This window comes from Aaosphaeria arxii, assembly GCF_010015735.1.
Source record: "Aaosphaeria arxii CBS 175.79 unplaced genomic scaffold BU24scaffold_1, whole genome shotgun sequence".
In the NCBI taxonomy this organism is placed as follows: Eukaryota; Fungi; Ascomycota; class Dothideomycetes; order Pleosporales; genus Aaosphaeria; species Aaosphaeria arxii.
The window spans coordinates 3,034,526-3,057,148 of NW_022983474.1; the positions used below are offsets into that span (position 1 = coordinate 3,034,526).

At 49.6% G+C, this 22,623-nt stretch overlaps 11 protein-coding genes across 11 annotated transcripts; 5 read left to right on the forward strand and 6 right to left on the reverse strand.

The window, feature by feature from the left end:
- Positions 1 to 435: 435 nt before the first annotated feature.
- On the forward strand, positions 436 to 4,341 carry BU24DRAFT_383497 (MFS general substrate transporter; the record flags this gene model as incomplete). The annotated part of the gene is made up of 4 exons (XM_033524812.1): positions 436 to 1,968; positions 2,637 to 2,888; positions 2,942 to 3,193; positions 3,246 to 4,341. The coding sequence occupies 4 exons, from the start codon at positions 436 to 438 to the stop codon at positions 4,248 to 4,250; spliced, it is 3,042 nt and encodes a 1,013-aa protein (XP_033389772.1). The 3' UTR covers positions 4,251 to 4,341.
- A 625-nt stretch (positions 4,342 to 4,966) lies between these two features.
- On the forward strand, positions 4,967 to 7,250 carry BU24DRAFT_362066 (FAD/NAD(P)-binding domain-containing protein; the record flags this gene model as incomplete). Its single annotated transcript, XM_033524169.1, has 3 exons — positions 4,967 to 6,005; positions 6,060 to 6,254; positions 6,307 to 7,250. The coding sequence occupies exons 1-3, from the start codon at positions 4,994 to 4,996 to the stop codon at positions 7,248 to 7,250; spliced, it is 2,151 nt and encodes a 716-aa protein (XP_033389773.1). The 5' UTR covers positions 4,967 to 4,993.
- Positions 7,251 to 7,366: 116 nt separating this feature from the next.
- On the reverse strand, positions 7,367 to 7,940 carry BU24DRAFT_487857 (uncharacterized protein; the record flags this gene model as incomplete). The annotated part of the gene is made up of 2 exons (XM_033533497.1): positions 7,499 to 7,940; positions 7,367 to 7,441 (listed from the first exon to the last, which is right to left on the reverse strand). Exons 1-2 carry the CDS (start codon positions 7,784 to 7,786, stop codon positions 7,367 to 7,369), a joined length of 363 nt encoding a protein of 120 aa, XP_033389774.1. The 5' UTR covers positions 7,787 to 7,940.
- Positions 7,941 to 7,996: 56 nt separating this feature from the next.
- BU24DRAFT_20908 (ALDH-like protein) lies at positions 7,997 to 9,923 on the forward strand. The gene is made up of 2 exons (XM_033521912.1): positions 7,997 to 8,613; positions 8,671 to 9,923. Exons 1-2 carry the CDS (start codon positions 8,206 to 8,208, stop codon positions 9,742 to 9,744), a joined length of 1,482 nt encoding a protein of 493 aa, XP_033389775.1. The 5' UTR covers positions 7,997 to 8,205; the 3' UTR covers positions 9,745 to 9,923.
- BU24DRAFT_487858 (uncharacterized protein) lies at positions 9,709 to 11,232 on the reverse strand. The gene is made up of 2 exons (XM_033533498.1): positions 10,540 to 11,232; positions 9,709 to 10,445 (listed from the first exon to the last, which is right to left on the reverse strand). Exons 1-2 carry the CDS (start codon positions 11,142 to 11,144, stop codon positions 9,899 to 9,901), a joined length of 1,152 nt encoding a protein of 383 aa, XP_033389776.1. The 5' UTR covers positions 11,145 to 11,232; the 3' UTR covers positions 9,709 to 9,898.
- Positions 11,233 to 11,602: 370 nt separating this feature from the next.
- BU24DRAFT_487859 (uncharacterized protein) lies at positions 11,603 to 13,325 on the reverse strand. The gene is made up of 2 exons (XM_033533499.1): positions 13,249 to 13,325; positions 11,603 to 13,178 (listed from the first exon to the last, which is right to left on the reverse strand). Exon 2 carries the CDS (start codon positions 12,906 to 12,908, stop codon positions 11,796 to 11,798), a length of 1,113 nt encoding a protein of 370 aa, XP_033389777.1. The 5' UTR covers positions 12,909 to 13,178; positions 13,249 to 13,325; the 3' UTR covers positions 11,603 to 11,795.
- A 334-nt stretch (positions 13,326 to 13,659) lies between these two features.
- BU24DRAFT_438524 (putative short-chain dehydrogenase) lies at positions 13,660 to 14,821 on the forward strand. The gene is made up of 2 exons (XM_033530259.1): positions 13,660 to 13,927; positions 13,974 to 14,821. The coding sequence occupies exons 1-2, from the start codon at positions 13,888 to 13,890 to the stop codon at positions 14,678 to 14,680; spliced, it is 747 nt and encodes a 248-aa protein (XP_033389778.1). The 5' UTR covers positions 13,660 to 13,887; the 3' UTR covers positions 14,681 to 14,821.
- Positions 14,822 to 15,049: 228 nt separating this feature from the next.
- BU24DRAFT_470216 (lytic polysaccharide monooxygenase) lies at positions 15,050 to 16,118 on the reverse strand (the record flags this gene model as incomplete). The annotated part of the gene is made up of 4 exons (XM_033532654.1): positions 15,908 to 16,118; positions 15,273 to 15,853; positions 15,144 to 15,208; positions 15,050 to 15,088 (listed from the first exon to the last, which is right to left on the reverse strand). Exons 1-4 carry the CDS (start codon positions 16,009 to 16,011, stop codon positions 15,050 to 15,052), a joined length of 789 nt encoding a protein of 262 aa, XP_033389779.1. The 5' UTR covers positions 16,012 to 16,118.
- A 489-nt stretch (positions 16,119 to 16,607) lies between these two features.
- On the reverse strand, positions 16,608 to 18,735 carry BU24DRAFT_417094 (dipeptidase). The gene is made up of 4 exons (XM_033526627.1): positions 18,166 to 18,735; positions 18,099 to 18,107; positions 17,838 to 18,035; positions 16,608 to 17,790 (listed from the first exon to the last, which is right to left on the reverse strand). Exons 1-4 carry the CDS (start codon positions 18,365 to 18,367, stop codon positions 16,808 to 16,810), a joined length of 1,392 nt encoding a protein of 463 aa, XP_033389780.1. The 5' UTR covers positions 18,368 to 18,735; the 3' UTR covers positions 16,608 to 16,807.
- Positions 18,736 to 18,963: 228 nt separating this feature from the next.
- BU24DRAFT_417095 (uncharacterized protein) lies at positions 18,964 to 20,383 on the forward strand. The gene has a single exon (XM_033526628.1). The coding sequence runs from the start codon at positions 19,022 to 19,024 to the stop codon at positions 20,246 to 20,248; it is 1,227 nt and encodes a 408-aa protein (XP_033389781.1). The 5' UTR covers positions 18,964 to 19,021; the 3' UTR covers positions 20,249 to 20,383.
- Positions 20,384 to 20,403: 20 nt separating this feature from the next.
- On the reverse strand, positions 20,404 to 21,216 carry BU24DRAFT_446456 (uncharacterized protein; the record flags this gene model as incomplete). The annotated part of the gene is made up of 1 exon (XM_033530771.1): positions 20,404 to 21,216. The coding sequence occupies one exon, from the start codon at positions 21,214 to 21,216 to the stop codon at positions 20,404 to 20,406; it is 813 nt and encodes a 270-aa protein (XP_033389782.1).
- Between the last annotated feature and the right edge of the window lie 1,407 nt (positions 21,217 to 22,623).

Here is a 22,623-nt window from a genome sequence, read left to right on the forward strand (position 1 = left end):
CACGCCGCACAAGATCTGCTCGACTTCTCCAACACCTCTGCTAGCATGCATCTCGGGTCTCAGCGGCAAACAAATGATCCCGAAATCCTTGATGATGCTAATTCTGCTGCTTCTACCACAATGCAAAGACAGAGCACATACGCAACACCCGAGGGCCTACAGACCACAACGAGAGGTGGACCTAGATCCTCAGATGTAAATTTCCAGCAATACCATGTCGAACCAATGGCTCAGGACATGTTTCCCCAGGAACATTTGCCCTCTTTTGACGACATGACAGTGCTTGATGAAGAGCTTCCGGACCATCTCCGTTCTTTGCCGCCTTTTGGCAATGGTCTTTCTGGTATAGCGACTCCTCGAGGAATCATGGACACAAGTTTCAATTGGGACCTCAGCCTGAACGACTTAGATGTTGCTTTCCTAGATCAGTACAATATGGACATTCCGTTCAATGTGGAGACTCCAGTCACGGATCCTTCCAGTACTGACCGGCGTGCATCTACACATCCACACGAGGGTGTAGATGTCCGCCATGAAGCCTTCAAACGGAGTATATGGCGCTACTTACCAAGGAGTGACCGAGACTTCGGTACGGCTGAAGAGCAAAATCTGGCATTGGCAGACGGGGAGGGCAATGCTGAGAGGCGAGCCCAACTTTCATCGCGGCGTGCAATTCAGGAACGTCTCAGTCGTACTGCACGAGACAAGCTCTTCGCTCTGGTACTGGGCACCTGCACTTCCTCGAATAGAGGGCGCATATCTTCGGCTTTCCCTTCAACAGAACTTCTGGATGGCCTTATTCAATACTTTCTTACGTCACCTTCTCTTGATTCGAAATTCTGGTTTCATCTTCCCACATTTTCTCCTTCCGAGATAAGCCCAATACTGCTGTCACTCATAATAGCGGCAGGCGCTGTTTCAACTCCTGATGTTCCTCTGCGTAAGCTGGGATTTGCTTTGCACGAGGCGGGCAGAGCCTGCCAGGCGAAGATATTTGAAGAGGATAACTCTTCAATTCGGGATCTTCAAAGCCTCCGAAATCTTATGCTGCAACTGGACATCGGCCTCTGGAGTGGCATGAGCAGGAAAATGGAAATCGCGGAGAGCTTTCTTCAACCGCTAGTAACGATGATCAGGCGCCGTGGCAGTTTTCGCAATTCTATGTATCCAATGATTGAACCCAGACCGGAGGACGACGGCCAGGAACTGGACGACAAGTGGAAAAGCTGGGTGGCCCAAGAGTCCCTCTTGCGTCTTGTCTACCATGTATTCGAACACGACCGACAGTCTTCAATGGCGTTACTTAAGCCCCCACTCATCTCCTATTCCGAGATGCAATTACCAATTCCAAGTGCAGAGCGACTATGGCGTGCGAATACTGCAATAGCCTGGAAGCAAGCGTACTTGGACATGGCACCAGAGCTCTTGAAACGCCCATCGCCTTTGGAATGTCTACTTGATTTGAACTGCCTAAATAACCACGAGGTGGCGAATCGTACCTATCTTTACATGATCTGGGGCATGATTTGGGAATTCAGACAGATGGCGACTATCAATGCCAAAACCGGATCCAGTCATAGAAACGGTCTCATCCTCCCTTCTCGGTATCAAGATCTGAACAAGTCACTGGAGGACTATAGGATCAGTTGCCCTACCAGAGAGGGCAGTATCATCCTTGAATTGATGTTCATACATCTAAACGCACCGTTGGAAGACATCATATTATTTGCAGGCATCGAAGGACAGGGTGAGGCACGCAATGCCTATCCGTGCCTTCGAGAGTGGGTCTCGTCTCCCCCAGCGAGACAGGCATTGTGGCACGCTGGTCAAATACTTCGAGCAGCCCGGGCCCTTCCCAAAGGTGGTCTTTGCAACTTCAACGCGATCTCTGTCTATCATGCTGGTTTGATTATATGGGGTTATAGCTTTGTGAATCGATCTGCCGCGCACATGACATCAGGCACGTCTGTGGAGGACACGCAGATGGTCTTGCTCGACGAGGACTACACACTTGATGTCCGGAGGTTCATCACTCTAGACCGCGGCTCTCCCGCAATAAGGTCTTTGCAAACCCGGGGCAACCCGATTGCGATAACGGATATTGATGGTGTCATGAGCAGTCTCGTCAAGTTGTTCCAAGCAAACCATGACACTGCCGGGTCTTCCCCTCCTCTTGTCGATAACTTAGTTCAGCTGATTGAGGGGCTCAGGTTTGCAACCGAGTCATAAGAAAAGTTAGCGATAGTAATCTAGATTTTTACCTGTATTTGAAATCATTTAATTGGCTGGGGTAGTACCTAGTCTGTTCTTGGTGGAGCGAACTGTTCTCCACATCCCGACCCAAAAGCCACCCCATGGGGAACAGTGACAAAGCGTACGGGGTTGTGTGTAGATGTATTGGCGCGACCGAAACATTAATATCGCGTGGAACCTCTTTCATCTCCAAATCACACCACAATCACGCCGCTCATCAATCGTCTTGATCGATCCGATATGTCGGGGTTCAAACACGCTTTCTCTCTTTCCAAATCAGAGGTTGCCAACGCAACACCTCCGGGCACTGTCACGCTAGTTGGTAGGAGATCTCTCTCACTTGTGCCCAATATGACCCCTTATTGACATTTACTGGGACAGAGCATCTCGAATGGACGGCTTCACAGTCTTCACACGATGAGATCCGTCTCGTGCCTACGCCTTCATCGGACCCTGCGGATCCGTTGAACTTTGGATGGCTTCGGAAGGCTGGGATATTGGCATGCATGTCAATCTTCCCTTTTGTCGTCAACTTCACAAGTGCCTCGATTTCAAGCGCATTTCCCATATACGCTTCGACACCTGTGTTCGGGTTTCCTCCAAAGCCTTTCCCAAAATTGCTCCATCTTCTCGCTGTACGTTATGACCCTAAAGAGTTTCATTGGATGTCTCAGCTGACAGGTTCTAGGTCAATATTCTGATGCTGGGAGCGTCTAACTTATGGTGGGTTCCGTTGGCAAACACTTTTGGGCGACGTCCTGTGATTCTTGCCAGCTTGCTGTTACTCACGCTCTCATCGATGTGGGCGGGTTTGGCAAAGACTTTCGAAAGTCTCCTGGCGGCAAGGGTTTTCATGGGCATTGGTGGTGGGTCAGCAGACGCTGTTGCGCCCGACGTTGTCGGAGAGATCTTCTTCGTGCATCAACGCGGAAGGGCCATGGTCAGTGAAGCCTTTCAATTAGCACTCGTCTGCGACTAACAACTCCTCAAAGGCAATCTACACTGTCTTTCTTGCTAGTGGATCCATCATCGGATCGATGACAGGAGGATACATCGCTCATCATGGGTTGAATTGGCTGCACTGGACAAACGTCATACTCTCTGCAGTCTCCTTTGTGCTATGCCTGCTTTTTCAGCCGGAGACACTCTATGAACGCGAAACGATCGCTGTTTCAGATGCTATTATCGATGAGAAGAAAGCCAACGCTCAAACAACAGAGGTCGTCCCGGTCGAGGCTGCCTCATATCAACCATACACATTCGCCAGGTCCCTCAAGATCGGAATGTATCGTCCTGGCATAGCAGCAAAATTTGCCGCGCCCTTCAAAACCCTTCGTCTTCCTGGAGTATGGCTCGTATCTCTTTGGTATGCCGGCCTTGTCGGTGCAACCGTCGCTATGAGTGGAGTTGCGCCCCAGCTGGTGTCCATGCCGCCGTATCTCTGGGGATCTGAAGCCGGCTTGGTCAACACCGGAGGCCTCATCGGCACAGCTCTGGGATGCATCTACGCATACTTCATCGCTGACTGGACGACTAAACGCCTTGCCAAAAAGGACACCCACGGCTTTAGCGAGCCCGAAGGTCGTCTCGGTACAGCCCTTCCTAGTCTGTTCATCGCCACGGCGGGCATCATCACCTTTGGATTCGTAGCCCAAAACCCGTCACCAAAAGGCTGGGTAGGACTCAACTTTGGCATCGGCATGAATGCATTTGGCTTGATGCAAGCGCCATCTGTTGGGTTCAACTACTTGATCGAATCGTACCCATCGATCTCGGGAGACTGCCTCGTAGCTGTCACCTGCGCCAGGGCTATCATCGCTTTCGCTTGGACTTTCTTCACGGCTACATGGATTGAGCACAGCGGCGCGGCTCAGCCTTTCGGTATCTTTGGTATGCTCATGGGATTGTTTGGTTTGGCGACTATCCCCATCTTGATCTGGGGAAAGAGGCTTAGGATCGCGACTGCGGATTGGGTTCCTAGTGGAACTGCTTTGTAGTGTATGAATACGGACATTCAGAATGTTGCAATCCACTGGGTATATCTGTTGGACTATATCTACCATGAGTAATTAGTTTAGCTCTTAGCTGGTACAACTCTTGTTGTCTTGAATCTGATCAATCATGCTCATGTTGCCCCCACGGATTTCTATGTCGGAGATGAATTTTTCTTCGGCCGAGCTCCCACAGTCTAATGAAAGCGGACAAAAAATATCAATTCTTATATACTTTGGGGGTTGGATATGCTTCCCTTTCCAATCAATGTCATTTTGGCTAAGGCACTACAACAAAGACCCTCGGCAGCACACGCCCAAAACCCGGCGCACTATATCATCGATAGATACCGAGCCGCGGGAAGTGCTGTCATATGTTAACAAGCTTTTCCGCCGCTTCCCGGCTTCCCCATAGTGAGCCACAATCGTGGGGACTAAGGCCAGTCTGGGGCTCCCAGACCCTCGTAAAGTGGAGGGCACCCGGCGAAGTCGATCCGGAATGTCGAGCATGACGCCCCATCTCACCCCCCATGCACGCGTACCGATCAGAGACATGCACAACTGATGTACGGAAGCGAAATGAAGGCAGATTGATGTAGTTCGCTAGAATTGTGGAGTGTTACATGCGGTTGGAGGAGGAGGGGCATAAGTATCATGACATCGATATTTTTTCTCCATCGACGAGTAGCATTCCCCATCCTTTACCTTTTCACCCCCTTTCTCTAGTTCCAACATACCTGCAAGGAACCATGGGCTCAATAGCACCAGACATGCCACAAACAAACGGCACAAACAACGTGCAGAATGGCACTCATCCTACACCCCTCAACATAGCCATAGTCGGCGCAGGCATCGGTGGTCTCAGCGCCGCAATCTTCCTCCGCCAGCAAGGTCACTACGTGACACTGTACGAGCAATCCAGATTCGCCAACGAGTTAGGCGCTGCCGTCCACCTGGCTCCCAATGCATCCAGCCTGCTTCGACGTGTCGGGATAAATCCGGAGGACCAGGGCGCCAATCCGACATTGTCGCTCGCACAGTACAAGCCAAATGGCGAGACGATGTTCCACGTAGATGTGACGAAAATGAGTGGGATGTGGCAGGATACCTGGTATTTTGCTCACAGGGTGCACTTGCATTCGGAGCTGAAACGGGTAGCTACAGCTGAGGAAGGGAAAGGCAGGCCGGCAGTGTTGAAGACTTCCTCACGAGTTCTGGATGTCAGCAACGATGGAAGAGTGATATGCGAAAGCGGCGAAGAGATTCAGGCCGACGTTGTCGTGGGAGCGGATGGTGTGCACTCAAAAACTCGAGCGAAGCTCCCCGGCGCTGAAGGAATAAAAAATTTCGGCTCGGGGAAGAGTGCATTCAGATTCCTGATGCCACGCGAGAAGGCCCTGGCAGACCCTGAGACGAAGAGATTTGCGGAGAAGGAAGGTCATCTTGGGATGTTCTTTGCACAAGACCGAAGGGTGATCATCTATCCCACGACCAACAACACGTTGCTGAACTTTGTGTGTATTCATCCAACAGCGGAGTCAGAAATTGATCGAAGCGGTGATGGTGAATGGAGTCAGCAAGGTCACAAGTCTAAGCTACTGGAGGTCTACAAAGATTTCGACCCAGCCCTTGTGAAATTATTGAGCTTGGCTGATGAAGACACGCTGAAAGTCTGGGAACTTCTAGACATGGAGAATTTACCGACATGGACTGACGGTAAATTGGTGCTGATTGGAGACGCTGCTCACCCCTTCACTCCGCGTAAGTATTATCATACTTTCGAAAAAATGTATTGAATAAGCTAACAAATTCCAGATCAAGGACAAGGTGCAGCTCAGGCTATAGAAGATGCTGCCTCTCTCGGAGTCGTTCTTCCCCTTGGAACCCCTCTCGAAGAAATACCAGAGCGCTTGAAGCTGTACGAAAAATGTCGATATGAGCGAGCATCGAAGATCCAAGAGTACTCTCGTTTGGCTGGAAGAGACCTCGGAACAGGCCCGCCACTAGACAGTATGTTTTCACCCCCATGAAAGTCCTTCAAGATTTCCTCTGACCATCTCAGCTACCGAGTACACTGGCTACAACTTCGGCCACGATGAATGGGACTTCTCTACCCAGAAGCTTCGAGAACACCTCTGGGCGCGCAAGCCTAATCTATACTGGAGAGCCCCGGTATCGTTTGGACCCGCGCCCGGCCCTCGTCAAGACCATATTGGCAATCCTCGAGATGGGAGAAATAGCAAGTTCCGAACTGCATCCATCAAATTCGCGACTTCTCGCACCGTTCTTCAGGGGCTGTTCCCTTCCGCAAACTTCCGCTTCCCATCACCCGCTACCCGCGTCCTTGCTACTCTTTCAGTGACGACTCTCGGCAATCTGGAGTGGCTCGGGGGAAGGGGATACTCTATGCTGGGTCTGTACATCCATGGTGTCCTGCACAAGGCAGAAGACGGTACGGTCCGTACTGGAAGCTACCTTCCCGTACTTTTCGAAGACCTTGCCGACCCTATCCTCAGCGGAAGGGAAGAACTTGGCATGCCTAAGGTCTGGAGCGAGCTGGGAATTGAACAAAATACCGCAGGCGCGTCGTTTGATGCAACCGCGTCCTGGCTAGGCTCAAAGTTCTTTGACTTTAAGATCAATGGGCTGGCAGAGGTGATGGGCGCGGACCAAGTGCAACCGCCCGCATCATCTGAGAATGAGGGACTTTTGTGGTATAAGAGCATTCCATCGACTGGTCCACCATCGGCGAAGTCGTCCCGAGCAGTTGATTCTTCCTACGCGGTGTTCCTACCTAACGTGGAGGAAAGTAAAGTGGAGAAGAAGATAGAGAAAACATGGAGAGGTAGCGGGTCGTTCAGCTTTACGAAGCTGGACGAGAAAGCATTGCCAACTTTACATCATGTTGTGGAGAGGCTGGCAGAGATACCAGTATTTGGAGTTGTGGAAGCTACGGTGGTAGAAGGAACGGGTGTCAGTGATGTGAAGTCTGCACAACGAATCTAAGGTAGCAGTGAGGTCATGTAGCTTCGACGAATAGTTCATATCGTCCAAATTCATGGTATTAAATTCAAATGTTTATTGCTCGTTTTGCATATAGATGTATATTGCCGCATTCTAATCTACCATTCGCCTCCAATATTGTAGCGAACATCCCAAGCCCTTCCTAAAGTATACCTCCAAAGTTTCGCCGCGCTCTGCAACAATCACCATCAGGGTCTATAATCCACGTTATCCGTGCAAAGTTAACTCACCGCCTCTAAGAATACACCAGAGAACATGACTGTGATAAATGCCCTCTCAATTCCGCTCGAGTACACTCTTCGCTGACTCTGATCTAACTCGGTGTTGACGGGTCGATACGCAGGAACCCGACGGTGGTCGGTCGTCCAGTGTGGTGGATTTCCGCTGTTATTTATGTTCGAAGGAGCCGGATGATCGTTGAGCAATGTGTCCGTTGATCCAGAGTGGTGGAGATCATAGTCGGCCAGCACAGTGCGGATTTGATACGTCGCCGGATTTGCAGTCGTTGTGACGGACATGGTGCCTGTAGGATATCGTGTAGTAAGAAGAAGGGATTGTCAAAGTGATAAGAATGTTGAAAATCCTCAGATGTGAAGTCGCGTAGTTAACATCGAACCAGACAGCAGCTCCAGGCCTGGGGTTTACCCGCTGCAGGCTTGTCTAGGGCATTTGGGGTGCATTGGTGGAGTCCTCGTAATGTGGGGGAGGACATACACCCGCGTCCACTCCTCCCGTTCCCGAGCGCAACCCTCCAAATACTCACGTGAGACCGAGTTGTCCTCGTCAGTACGCGTATGTTGTACGATTGTTCGATATTTCTATCGAAATATACAGAGTCGGGCCCGCTGCGTCCCGTCATCTTCATTCCACCTTCTCTCCTCGCAGTATCGTGCCATCAAACAACATCGCACGGGAGCGACAGACACCCAAAATCAAAATGACAAATTCCGATGTAATTGTTGCACAACTGCAAGCGACAGCACGAACAGATCAATGCCGTAACGTCTTTTTTAAACAGTCCGAGCTGAAAGCTCTACATGATGCGCTTAGAAGCAATGCTTCGCAAATCAAAGAGGCTATCCAGAAAGATACATCTGTATCTAGTTCCGAGGCAAGAACTGAAGTCGCAGTTGCTTTGTCGATAGTGAAAGACCATTACCAATCACTGGACCCGAAGAAAGAATTGGAATACGAGTATCGAACTTCGAAGGGCATCGATACATTGGATCGTCGGGAACCGTGGGGACTGGTTTACATCGAGCCTGACTTGAGACACACGCCATTTTTATCCGTCATCGCTCCATTGAGTGCGGCGATAGCGGCCGGAAATTGTGTACTCTTGAAAGTAAGATACATAATTCGATGATTTCAAGTAAAATTCATGACTAACTTTGGGGGTCAGCTCGAAAGCAGTTTGCGACAAATACCCGCGCTTTTACGAACTATTCTTCCTCCGGCACTAAGTCAGAACTCATTCGCTGCCATAACATCTACACCAAACCAGAATGTTTTACAAGAGTGCCTTGAAGTCGTCCAAACACCGAGCAATGACATTCAACCTCAAAATACTCATCTTGTTTCGGCGAACGCCAGTGTAGTTGCGGTTGTCGATAGGAGTGCAGACCTAATTGCAGCAGCCGAACACTTAGCCGCTGCAAGATTTGCTCTTCGAGGAACCTCCCGTTACGCACCCGACATTGTCCTCGTTAATGAATTCGTGAAGAAAGAATTCTTGGAGGCCTTGATTCGCAGTGCCATCCCCTATATCACAACGCAGTCCAATCAAGCAAATGGTTCTGCTTCAAAGCCGAAAGACCACGTCGCTGCGCAGCTAGAGTCCCTCAAGAGCAATGCAAACTGGCACTCTAATGTCATAACCAGCGGCCAACTCGGTGCGATCGTCGACTTGACCAGCAAAACCAACAAAATCGTCTCCATACCAGACAAGATCTCCGCACCGGTTCTCGCCGTATCGACGTTCACGTCGCTAGAACACGCTATAGACCTAGCCACAGCATCTGGCCGCCTGAGCGCGGCGTACTTCTTCGCTGAAGCTGCGCATGCGAAATACTTAGATCAATATGTGGCGTCTGAAGTCTCGTTCGTCAACCACGTACCCGCGCAATTGCTCCTCGGTCCAATAGCGCCGCTCTTCCATCCATTCGATCTGGAGAAGAGATACACAGTCGAGCATTTCACGCGAGCAGCTCCGGCCTTTGCTTCGCAATCCACCAATAAAGCCTCCGAACAGGTCAGAAGGGCACTGAATGGAGATGTCAAGTCTGGGCAGGCTCTACTGGATGCTGCGACGCAACCTATCCAAGAAGCTAAAAGGGCAGAATGGATTGCGTTGGGGTTCTTCGAACAGGGTATCTTCATTGGTTTGGGGGTTTATGGACTACCACTCCTGGGATGTATTGGTGCTTCGTTGTTCTATGGTGTTAGATTTGGTTTGAGGAAGTTCGCTATTTTGTAGTTCGTATGAATGGATTTGATGCAATTCGTGACATTGCTTGTGCTGTGTATCTTTTGGTCTGCGTGGTCTGCGTGTGTAAATATCCTTTAACCCAGCCTTCTAACTCCCACGGGTATCGTATACTACTCCTTCCTCATCCCGTGCAACCGCTAAATCAATCATCGATCATCATCTCCGAATCCACCGGAGTAATCCTCCCATAATCCGCAAACACCGCACACCCCTTAGAGAGAAGATGTATCCTCACAATCGCGCCATTCTCCCACGTGACAATTTGGACTTGCCTATTCCCCTCAATAATCTCAAGTTCCGGCCTCGCCTTGCTTAATTGCTCCACCAGCGCCCTCGTAACATCCTGATGGACCAGCACCAACGTCTCCAGATTCTCTCCAAGCCCTGGGTCCTCAAGAAGCGCTTTAATCAGCGCATCCGTGATAACACCGTGCTGCGAATCGTGACCTGTGACAGTCAACGTGTCGAGGTCCTCGCACGTTCGCAGGATCTCTATGCAAGCTTGGTCGCTGACCTGGACCCCGAAGTTGAACGTCAGGCTCACGAGGTTGGGACATGATCTCGCAACCGCGAGGGCGCCTGCGTCAGTGACTTTCGACCCCAACTTGACTTGCACGGAACCGACTTCGACTTTCTCGAGCTCTGCACAGAAGACGGGATGGGCGTCCGCGATGGCGAAGAGATGGGAACTAGATTAAACGTTAAAAAGGATCCAGTTCCACTTTACGATTCCCCACAGCTTCCCAATGAGAACCAAGAAAGGGGGGGAAGAGAACAACTCACTCATCAACATCAAACCCAGAATGCAACCTCACGTAAACCTTCCCCGGCTCAAACATCGACGGATCCCACTGATCCATCGTATGAAAGAAAATACAACACCTCGCCTCGACCTTGCCCGCCGCCTCCGCCCTGACCCTCAACTTCTTCCTCTCGCGCCTCGCACGCCGGATCTCCGTCTTGTGCTCCTCGCGCCACGCCTTGTCTTCCTGTTTCCGGGCTAGGAAGTCCCGCTGCGAGGGCGTCATTGAGGCGAGGCCTTGCTCCTTGCGCGTGCGGTGCCATTCTTCCTGGAGGGCGGGATCGGATGGCATGCCTTTTTTGAGGAGCGCCGCCTGCCGGTTGCGCTTGCGCTCAGCGTCGCGGGCGGCTTTGAGGGATTCTTTGGAGGTTGCTTGTGGTGGGATGGATTCTCCCAGGGGACCGGCTTCCATTGCTGATGAGATGTTGTGTTTTGGTGGATGTGTGCTTTGCGGTTCAGAGACACCAAGTGGGATGTAATCAGATGTTGCCGAATGATGTGGAAAGGGCTGTGAAGTCATTGTGTTTGATGCTGTAGATGTGGTTGGAGCGTCCATGTCGACGTCCATAACATATGTGGAATCCATTTTTGTGATATTCTATATAATGGAACCGATAGAAAAAGATCCTACGATCTTATTAGAACTATCAAGGCGGGGCCGAGTTATGGCTGTGCCATGGTTATTTGATGTCTGTGACTCAAATAGTACGATCAGATGGAGAAGTGAGCGCTAGTGGACTTGGCATTCAGGCATGTAAGTTCTCTCGCATTGATATTTTTCAGCTCTGAGTGTTATGAGTCTTTACGTAAAGTATCTTCAGTGGCTATGCTGGAAGATTCTGGGGTTGCATCTGCCAGGTTAGCGAAAAAGGAGGGGCGAGTGCAGGCAAAATTTGGGCACGAAGGAAATCGTGAAGTCCATTAACCACCCATCTACGAATAGATTGACTAGCGAAGACGGTATCGTAGTTCACAACACACAATCAAATTCGACGACCCGTTTTATACCGTAGCATATGAGAATCATTGAAGATAATTACTATCATTGGGAGTATGCCTCAAGGGATCATGCTAGCCACCAACGCCGGGTATCTTTTCATGAAGCTGTAAAGGGAAACTAACTAGCAAAACGCCAGCACAATAAGGAGAATGCCGAAGCCTGCCATAGATCGCTCTCGTTCTTCTCATTGTTATACATAGACTCGTTCACTTTCGATATGAGCTCTCGGGAACCAGGCTAAGCGAGCAAGGTGGGGGTGACCAATTCGTGGTCGAAGCCTGCTTCAAGATCATCAAGAGGTGTGAGTGATCCATCCGGGGTCGGGATTTCATTGCTTCGTGTGATCATCTCCACTTCAATCTGTTGACGCAAATGCCCTTCAGCAGCCCCGTCAATGTCAGGAATGGAGTTACTGTCGACACTGGGAGAGAACGTTTCAGCTGGCGGGCCTTCTACGACGACTTCGCGTATCTCCTCGATTTCCAAAACTACCTCGTCCTTCTCGGTTGGACCGCTCAACGCGTTTGAAGCCGAAGTTTCTTGTTCCTCGACCTCAGCAGTCTGTTCTTGCTCCTCTTCTCCATTCATGTCCGTAGCTTGATCAACCCGAGCTTCGTCAGAGGCAAGCTCAGCGGCCTCCAGATCGAGGAGTAGTAGCTGGACCTGGGCGGCGAATTTCTTTGGTACGTCGAACGGGATATAGCCGCGCCGACGTCGAGGTGCAGGTTTTGTGACACCAGCTGCCCGTGCTGTCTTCTTTGCCTGCGCCCCAGTCCCAGCTTTTGTTCCAGCCTTGGGGCGGCCTCTTCCTCTTCCTGTTGTCTTTTTTGGTTTCTCTTCGACTACGACAGGCGCTTCCTTCTTAGGAACTCGTGTTCGAAGCTTGGAGCGTAAATGAGGAGGAATCCGAGGAGCAACCGGGGTAGCTTTGGCAGGACGACCGCGCTTTGTGACGCGTGCGGGGCCGGCAACCGCAGACGTCGCAGCTTTTAGAGGACGGCCGCGACGCTTCGTTGGTGATTGCACTTTGTCCTGCGGAGCTACCTTAGCAGGTCGACCAGAAGGCTTCGCGGGGGCTTCTGATGCAACCTTGGGCGGTCGACCTCGCCTCTTGGGTGCAGCTTCCTGTGCTGCCTCATTGCTCTGTACTGCAACTACTGGCGTACTCTTCGCTTTGCTGGGTCGGCCGCGCGGTTTTGAGACTTTTGTTTTCAATGGTTCTTTTGCGATTTGCTCTGATTTTGTCGGGCGACCGCGCTTCTTAGGTGTAGGAGCTACGGCAGTTATGGGTGAAGCTGGAGCAACAGTGTCCTTGGGCGCGCGTCCGCGCACCGTTGATCGGCGAGCCATTGTAGGATATAATGATTATGAGGATATTATTTTCGCATATACCTGAAAGATGAAGGTTGCGCGACTCAGGATGAACAAGTTTTAAGAGGTGATATATGATGGAGTAGTGATTAACGTGGGTAGATGTGAAGGGGTTGGGATAGCTATGAGAGAAAGAGGAGAGGAGGAAGGAACCTGGTGGTGGCACGGATCGTTGTCGATAAGAACGTCTAGGTCAATTCACCACTACTTGTAGTTGCCATTCACGCAGTCATGACAGTGTGGCGGTAACTATATTTTCAAATGATAAACTTTAGTAGAAGTTCCAGTTAATCTTGAAGGTTCTTGTCAGCAAACTTACAATCATTGTATCAAAGCAGTGCTTGAAGATGGAGTACATCAAGATCTTCCTCGACCAATTCAGCTTCAATAGTCGCTCATGCCGCCCATCTACCTCCCTAGGTACCTACCTATAGGTAGGTATCATAAAGCTCATAATATGACAAGAATAAAAAAAAAAGGCAAGTGAACTATGCATTAGGCTATCGATCATCTCACTCTCGGTCTATTCATACGCGTCATCTTTCAGTACAGATGCAGCTTCGGCGGTAGTGCATGTCGTACATACCTCGCCTTAACGCCGCCCGCCGGAATCTTACATTGCCAAATATGGTTAGAAGGATATGAAAGTGCAAAACTGCTGCTGTTCTCTACCCTCTCACGCGATATGGTTCGAAGACTTCACAGTAGGGACTCAACGAATTAATCCAAGAAATGGATATGAAATAAATAAGGCAAAATCTACTGAAGGTGTCCCGCAACTTCATTTTATCCGATACTTGCGCTATTATGGCAAGAATTTTGAACGTTGGCTTTTGCACTTTGCAATCGGAGTTATCGGGTAAGACAGTCCTCAATCAAGGTATAAAGGAATGGTGATGCATCTGCCATTGCATCTACTTCACTTCAACATCAACGTCTTGTTAAACAAATAGACATCATGGCAGCAGCAGCAAAGAAACTCGTTCTGATCACAGGCGGTAAGCAAACATCTCCAGCAAAGGTCTCACATCTAACATGCCCCAGCCAACAGCGGGATTGGATTTGAGCTTGCTGCCCAACTCATGTCCAAGGGAACTTACCACGTCTTCCTCGGAGCTCGATCCCCAGAAAAAGGCAATGCCGCTCTCAAGGATCTCCAATCTCGAAATCTCCCAGGATCTGCCGAGTTCATCCACATCGACGCAACAGATGACAAGACAATCTCCAACGCAGCCTCGTCCGTGAAAGACAGCCATGGAAAGCTCGACATTCTCGTAAATAACGCTGCTGTCGCTGTCGTACCCGGCTCCTCTAGGCAGCAGCTAAACACATCTTTCGACACGAATGCCACCGGCCCGTGGGTAATCGGCGAGACATTCCTGCCTCTACTCAAGAACTCCACGTCCCCTTCCCGCCGCGTGATCAACATATCAAGTGGCGCGGGCTCCATCAACAGGCGTCTCGATTCCTCGTCGCCAATCTACAAGATGCAAGAGGTTCAGTATCGTGCTAGCAAGGCTGCACTCAACATGGTCACCGCGTGCCAGTTCGTCGAGTTTGGGGAGTTTGGAATCAAGGTGTTTGCGTATGATCCGGGGTTCACGGTTTCTAATCTGGGACCCTATAACACGAAGGAGAAGGGGGCGAGGAGCGCAGAGGAGAGCGTGAGGCCGCTCGTGGATGTTTTGGAGGGGAAGAGGGATGATGAGGCGGGGAGGTTCTTGCATAATACTGGAGATTATCCTTGGTAGACATGGCTTAAATTGAGGAATTGTTATTTATATGAATGCAATGAAATGAAAATGGAACAGTCTATAGTCTTATGTATTGAGCTTACTCAGTCATAGTGAACAAATGATCAAGATAGCCTTGAATGCAATATGCTCTCTGGGATTAACACAATCAACCCACACATTTAGCACTAAAATGAAACAGACTGTAATTCAACATATAAAAAGCAGGGATCATCATATGTACAAATAAAACTTCGTGTTTGATGTTCGCAAAAGGTATGAACCTGCGCTATCCCTGCGACATGTTCATCTTATCCTTCAAGTCGCCGTGTTTGACTCTGCTACGTACGTAGCTGGAAGTCCGTCTCTAATGTATGCTCTCCCGTCTTAACCTTCCCAGATTGGTGGCCCAGGAAGCGGATATACCTAGAAAGAGTTTAGCAATGAAACAACAAATCAGCTCTCAGTGATCGACACTTACGACCTCATTGTTCTTCTTTGTATAAAACCACTCAGCTCCAGAGCCTTTGGGTGGAAAACTGACACCTAGGTCATCACTATATTAGCCATGCACCTTTCGCCAATACACCAATCACATGTTTTCACTTACCCCAGTCCTTATCATACGCCTGCGGGAATGAAACAAGCTTCTCCTTCGCAGGAAGCTTGTCTCCCTCACCACTGATATCAAGCTGAACGCAATTCGTGAAGTACTGATTAAATCCCGTTTCGAGATTATGCATGTCATGCTTTAGAAGATACTTGCCCGGCCTCAGCGACTTCGGCGTCTGGACATCGAGATTCGCACCACTCTCCACATCTTTCATGTACCAGTACCCATCAAGCCACGTCCCGTTCTTCAACCCCTTCTCGAAGATCTTGAACCAAATCGGCGCGTGGATGTCGACTTTCTCGCACCCTTCGTCCGGACACGCGGCAAGGTATGCGCACATGGGGCCGTGCTGGTGGCCGAAGCGGTAGTCCGGGAGCTCAGGGTGGGTATAGTTAATGCTCACGATGCTACCGGCGCGGTGCGGTGCATGGTAGGATTTCTCCCAGGCGGTGCCGTTGGCGCCGCAGGTCAAGGCTGGGATGTTGGACCACCATTCGTTTTCCTCCCAGGGGATGGAGTCCCAGGTCCAGGAGCGCTGGATGGTGCCTTTTTCGTTGTTCCGGACGCGGCTGTCGTAGCTGTGGTGAGGTTAGCTTCCGATGTCGTTGGTGGTGGGGAAGAGAGATGCGGACCCGTCGTGAATTACGCCGTCAATGATGTAGTGCATTCCGCCCCCATGGCCTTTCACGATGGTTGCTAAGAGCAGGACCAGAGGTATGGCGGAAGAGGACATCATAATGAACTGAGTAATTCGAGTTGTATGCTTGGGTACGGATGGTTTCTGCGTACAGATGCATCGTGCTTTATAGATCAACGTCTCTGCAACCTAATGGCATTTAGAACATGTATATTGAGTTGTCGTTCATTCTAGGTTGATATATCACTCATGCCTGCCATGTACCACGTGCATGTTGCTGCAAATAACTACTCGTACGAATGCTCTAACGCTTTAGTGTAACTTTGAGAAGTAGGTAATTTGGATCTCATATATCTAGATGGCGGAGGCCATCTCTTTGGGCTCTCCGTCAACGGGGCGTATGCATCAAAACAGCCTATAACGGTATTGTAAGCGAAACGGTTCAGATTATGTCTCATTTCTCCACCATTTTCATTCAGACGCTGAAGTTTGTCCCAGATTTCGATCTATTGGAAATAGATTAAGCATTTAAGAGGTGCCATTGCTGCTTTCTTGTACTGGTAGCAGACTAGATCTTTATCGTATCTTAGATTTCACAAGAGAGGGGAGTCGAACTGGTCATTCCGAGTTATTTGCGGAATGAACCGATTCGTTACATCTCTCACTGCTGGAAGTAGGGATGGAAATCAAGGATCCTCTTTGATAGGTTGAAATCCAGTTCATAACTAGCATTTCCAATGGGGTTCACAAAGCGTGACTACCTACTAAGAACTCCCATGCTACAGTCTAAGTGGTATATACTAGCTATGAAGGACAGAACAGCTCTGAGTGCCAATAGCACTACTTATCATGGCAAGCCATTCGACGGCACCCTCTCGCGCCAGCAACTGTTCTATCAAAATCCCTCCCACGGATTCGGAAGCCAAGCAGGATCATCCTCAGCAGGCAGGGTCTTGTTCGCTTTCAAATCAGCAGCAACCCGATCGACCTCCGCCCACACGCGGAGAACGTTACCACCTATGATCTTTCGAACATCACCCTCACTGATCCCCTGCACCAACATTTCCTCCACGAGATTAGGGTATTTCGACACATCATCTAATCCCATGATGGCTGATGGCGTCCCATCGAAATCGCTTCCGATTCCGACGTGATCGTATCCTATCTTCTCCCCAATATAGCGCATATGGCGAACCACTTGAGGAACTGTAACGTTCGCAGGATAAGTGACTGGTAGTTCTCCCGGAGCTGGTGCTCCGTTTGCCCATTGGCAGCTAATGAAGCCAGCCCAGAACGTGACCATAACAACGCCGCCACGAGCCTTGACAAGATGTAGAACGTCGTCTGGAACGTTCCGAGGATGTGGGCATAGACCGAAAGCGCTGCTATGGCTGAAGATGGGTGGAGCTAAACTGCCTTCCCATTGTGGAGTAGTGCCATTGCTCACGGTTCGATTGTGATTGGAATGGGCACCGAGGACACTACGCATCGTGTCGGCGGAGGTATGGCTCAAGTCAACAAGTATACCCAGTCGGTTCATCTCTCTCACAAGTTTCTGGCCCAGTGCGCTGACTCCTCCCCATCTCGGCGTAGCTTGGATCGTTCCGTTGGGGGTGTCCGTCATGGCGGAATCGGCGTAAATGTTGTGGCAGTTGTGAGTCAACGTTGCGTACCTGATGCCACGCTCATAGTAGTCACGCAACTTAGCAAAGGATTCACCCAACATGTGAAGGCCTTCGAGGCCCAGAGGTGAGATGATGCGGCCTGAGGAAAAGATTTCGAGCGCTTCGGCGCTAGTTCTGGCACGACCGAAAGCATGGAGGTACGCCTCTTGGATCCTTAGAATGACATCGATTGCATTGTCAGTTTCATCCAGAGCTAACGTCACTATTAGTATTGGTTCCAACCTGCCATGGAAGACTTGCCGTCTGCAAAGTATTCTTTGCTGTATGCTCCCTTTGGACAATCCGCATAGATTGACCAGAAAGTGCCACCGACCTGTCCTTCACGCAGACGGTATAGGTCCACTTCACCGCCAAGATGGCCACTTTCCCACGGGATAGTGAAATTGTCGAGGTATATATGGTTGCTGTGCGCCCATCGGAGGAAATATGCCAAGTCATCTGTGAGTAGAGATTAATGACCTGGTTGTAGATAAGAAAAAAGACACTAAGAGAAACCCATACTGTGACCGTCTAGAAGAGCATTAGTTAACAATCTACAACAATTGGAATAGACTGAAGTTTCATATACCTATAAGGGGCGTCGTTCGCAATATCTCTCGAGCTTGTGCCTGCGTGGATCGGACTGCAGACGCGCTCTGGGCGGAGAAAAGTCCTAGAGCGACGGTCCAAACAGTCGTAGTGGTGAACTCGAGCATCATTATCAACAATTCAAATACAATAGACTGTGCAGAGAACAGAATTTTCAGGATCTCATATACAAGTACTCGCATGCTGTTGAGGTTGTATGATGGCTGTCACTATACGTCATTGGAGCTGCAACTCCATGCCAATGTCTCCATTTTGGAACGTCCGATTTATCCGTCCAATGTGGGAAGGGGTTGAAGAGGTCATTGCATGAGCTGAGGACTCGTTCTACTCGTAAAAGCCTTGAATTGGAAAGAATATGCAGCACGGAGATGGTGTGACCTGCCGATTGAGGCACATCCTGCGTAACAACCCCGCAATCGCTCCAGGTACGAGGTAAGGCTTCCAACATTAGAGAGCTGCGCTCGCTGTTGCAAGTGAAGAGAACAGTGTTTTTCTCCAGTATGACTAGGTTATGCAAGCCTGAAAGCTTTCATAAATATTTTGAATGGCATATTTACAAAGTGTATGCAAAACTTACGTCTGCGGCCGATGCACAGCCATCCAGTCTACGATGGATGTAGGTAGTGGTAGGAGCACCGACCGACGCCTGTCCCGATTGGGAGCGACTAATTATGAGTCGAAATGACTAGCGGTAAATGAAAGAGTATACAATAACAACTCGCGACCATCGTAATTACTAGAAAGCCGCTTCACAATTCATTATCCATTGGAAAAGAGAAAATCACGTCTCTTTTATGCCAGCTTCAGCATTGCATACCTCTGGAAATACTACAAATATGACGTATCCCGAAATCCCCAGGACGATTCGTCTACCTTATAAGATCGAACCATCCATCTCCCTCGATAACCTTCCGGAATCATTGACCGCCCCTGGACTACCAAAAACAGGAGGAAAATCGATCTTTGCATTCTGGAACACGGGAATTAGCAGCCTGCCGCCCTATCTTCTCCGAAATGTGATCAATTGGCATCGCCGATTCTCTCCACTGGGCTGGACTATCTATGTGTTGGACACTGTTCCAGGTTCAGCTCTTAATGTCTCAAACTTCATCGACACGACATCGCGATCAATAGTCCCTGAGGCCTTCATCAACAACTCAATTGTTGGAAAATACGCCGCACAGCACACTTCTGATCTCGTCCGATTCCCCTTGCTCCTCCGCTATGGCGGCGTCTATCTCGACGTCGGGGTCCTACTCTTTGGCGACATCAACTCAATCTGGACGGAACAAATATCCAATCCCGAATCACCCTTCGACTTTTTCGGTTTCACCATGGGAGAGGCACCTGATCTGCAAATCGTTAATTTCGCGCTCATGGCGGGCGCGAACAACCCCCTCATAGAACGTGCACATCGCATCCTATTGAAATTATGGGAGGGCAAGAATACAACGACCAATGCCCACGAGAATCCATTGGTCTCGCATGTTCCGCTGATGCGAGTGCCCCAAGAGGTCACGATTGACGATGGCGAGGAGGGAAAGATGGTCATTGACGACAAAGTCATGACCGACTATGCTATCCAAATCCAGTGCATGGGCTCCGCTCAACGCTGGCTCGATGAAGACGAGGGGTGGGATGGACCTAAATACGTACGAGAGAAATGTTGGTTACTTTCCATGATCGATGCTGTGTACGTTCATGAGCAAGCGACTAGCTGGAACGGAAAAAGGTGTTGGGACTTGTTGAATCAATCTCTGCCAGAAGATGGAGCAACTGAGTCTGCAGACCAGGCATTGGCGCGGAAGATTGTCGAAGAGATGGTTGCCGATAGCTGGGCGCTGAAGTTAGGCCATGGCTTCGCCGCAAAGCTCTTTGGCGGTGATACTCTGGGCATACTGTGGAGGAAAAACGACGGTAGCGATTGTAAGGAGGGTACTTATGCGGGATGGTTGCGCTGGGCGGAATTGAATTGTCAGCAGGAGCATCCGATGAAGAGGATGATTGTGAGCTCTTACGAGCCAAGCATGAAAGCCAGACTGGCGGACTTCGAGAAGAAGTAGACATAAATCTTTTTAGACATAAGACTAGACATAGATGATCTGATAATGAAATCATGGAAACGACAGTTAAGACTGTCAGTAATATGTAAACTAAATTGTACTATTTGACGACTTGTGCTGCATAGACGCCACGATGATTCCCATAGATTATTTAATCATCTTCCACAGTTCTTTCTCGTGCACACAGTGTTCTCATGAATGTAGCGAATTTTCCCTCCCTCAACACGTACGAAGTTCGTGCTTGCAGTACCATCAGGCTTATCCACGTCAATGAAAGGGAAGTCGTTGAAAATCGCAACGGCTCCATACTGTTGGTCGATGACATAGCGACGGTTCAAGGCGCCCTTAAAAGGCTTAGGGAACTCCGGCATAACGCAGGAGTTGGACGTTTGGTTCCTGCTGCCAGTGTATATGCCGCCCTCGAGGCGCTGGCATGGCGTTCCATATGGCACCGGGACCTTGCCGTCCGCCCAGCTGTCGAGATAAGCATCCCCAGCAGCCTGTATGACTTCGCGCTTGTCGTGCTTGCTCTCCGGAATCGCGTCCCATTTCTCCTTCTTCGTCCAATCGAGCCAAACGGTGGCATTGAACAACCAATCTCCAGCATCAGAAATTACCGACAGAACATTAGTGACTTTGTCATTGGCCAGGACGAGTTTCGTGCTGATGACATATGGATGCTTGTCGGTTGCTGCTGTGATCTCCGTGTACGTGGCGCATTGCACAGTGTCGTGGATGCTGCGACTGAAATCAACAACGATGGCTTGGCTCAACACGCCCTTCGTGATGGCGACGGGAGCATCGTTCTCGATATAACTCGCGTTGGTAGCTAACGGGAGCAGATCGGGCTTTCCGGAAGTTTGCGCTCGAACATAGGTGGACGTCAATTGTTCCAGCGCCGCCCGATCACAGGCTGCGAATGCGTGCACAATGATGCTTGCGACCGAAAGGAGCGTGGCGCGATTCATGATTGTACCGTTTTGACAACTGTGAAGCCGGCTTCTTCTGATCGAGGACATATGATCCCTATATCTCTACAATTGATGCACGTTTCGTGGTGGGGCCATAACCGATATAGTGGCATAGATAATTCCGAAGAATTGATTGATGGGGGTCCTTCTGGCAGGCATTCTGTTCCCAGCAACCATTTTACCCATAATGAATATATACGATTTGTCGCCTATGTCGCGCCATATACCCTACAACATCTACCCCATAAACAGCAACGAAGAGGGTTCGATTGGACTGTCATCCGCTGCCACATCTGCCGAGCTTGGCCTCGAATTTCTGGACGTGGGTCATATTGTCAACGGCGGTAGTCGGCTCTTCTTGGGGTCTTTAATTGTAATTGAGGACAAGAGGAAAGCAATCGGGTTTCAAAGACGATATAGTAATTGCCGGAGTGCGCAATTGAAGGATACGTGCGTTGTCATTAGCTTGTGTGATATTGCAAATATGCTTCGATGGTAGTATCGATATCAGTCCAGTGCGTAGCCGTTCAGTGCATCTGTACTCATTCGATTGATCTGAATCTTGCGTGCGATGCACAATCGGATTTGATCGCATTGGCTAGACCGCGGAATTTCTCCAAGGGTTGAATCAATGACCAGTTTTATGTAAATAATGTCTACCAGCATGTTAGTATGATTTATCTAATGTAATGCAGGTAGATTCTCCAATGAAGTCTGCAATTGTGCTGCGCAGGCATTGCAGGCATTGCAGGGCAGATTAGCTGAAGGATACACTTGCGGGGCAAACCGCTCTGGGCGTGGGCAATGTGGAACCCTTCATTGTTCGATCACAACTGGATTTCTGGAATCCAAGTGTGTATTTACAGACCTCGTACGTCCAATTCCTCGCTATGAAGTTTATGACGTCAATGTTTTATTGTTACGAAAGAGATGCTTCAGCTGCTGCGCTGACTTTCAATTGTGAGTTAAGTGTTTGACCCTTTGATTGCTAAGCTTTCCGCATGACACTAGAGTTACAACTTTCCAAGCCACTTCGTCATTCCTACTTAACTGTCGTGGCCTTCTTCAGCGGGCGTCTACCTACAGCCCCGCAATCGTGGATATATGCCTCATAAAAGGGTCTTACTAAGATGCCAATTCTTCTTCACAATTTATTCAATGATTGCCTAGCTCAGGAACGTGCTAGTACTTGTGTCCATGATCTTCAGGTTCAGCAGAAATTACTAGAAACATTCCTATCAGAGGATAGCTGCCTCCTTGGAGAAAAGTAAGATATGCGGGGTTGATGCAAGGTCATGGACGAGCAGTCTGGAATAGACGTGAACTAGCTTTATGCGGGCGAGGAAGTAATACTCTAGCAGCCTTGACGATTGGAAATCCATTAGCATGCATGTGAATGTCCCA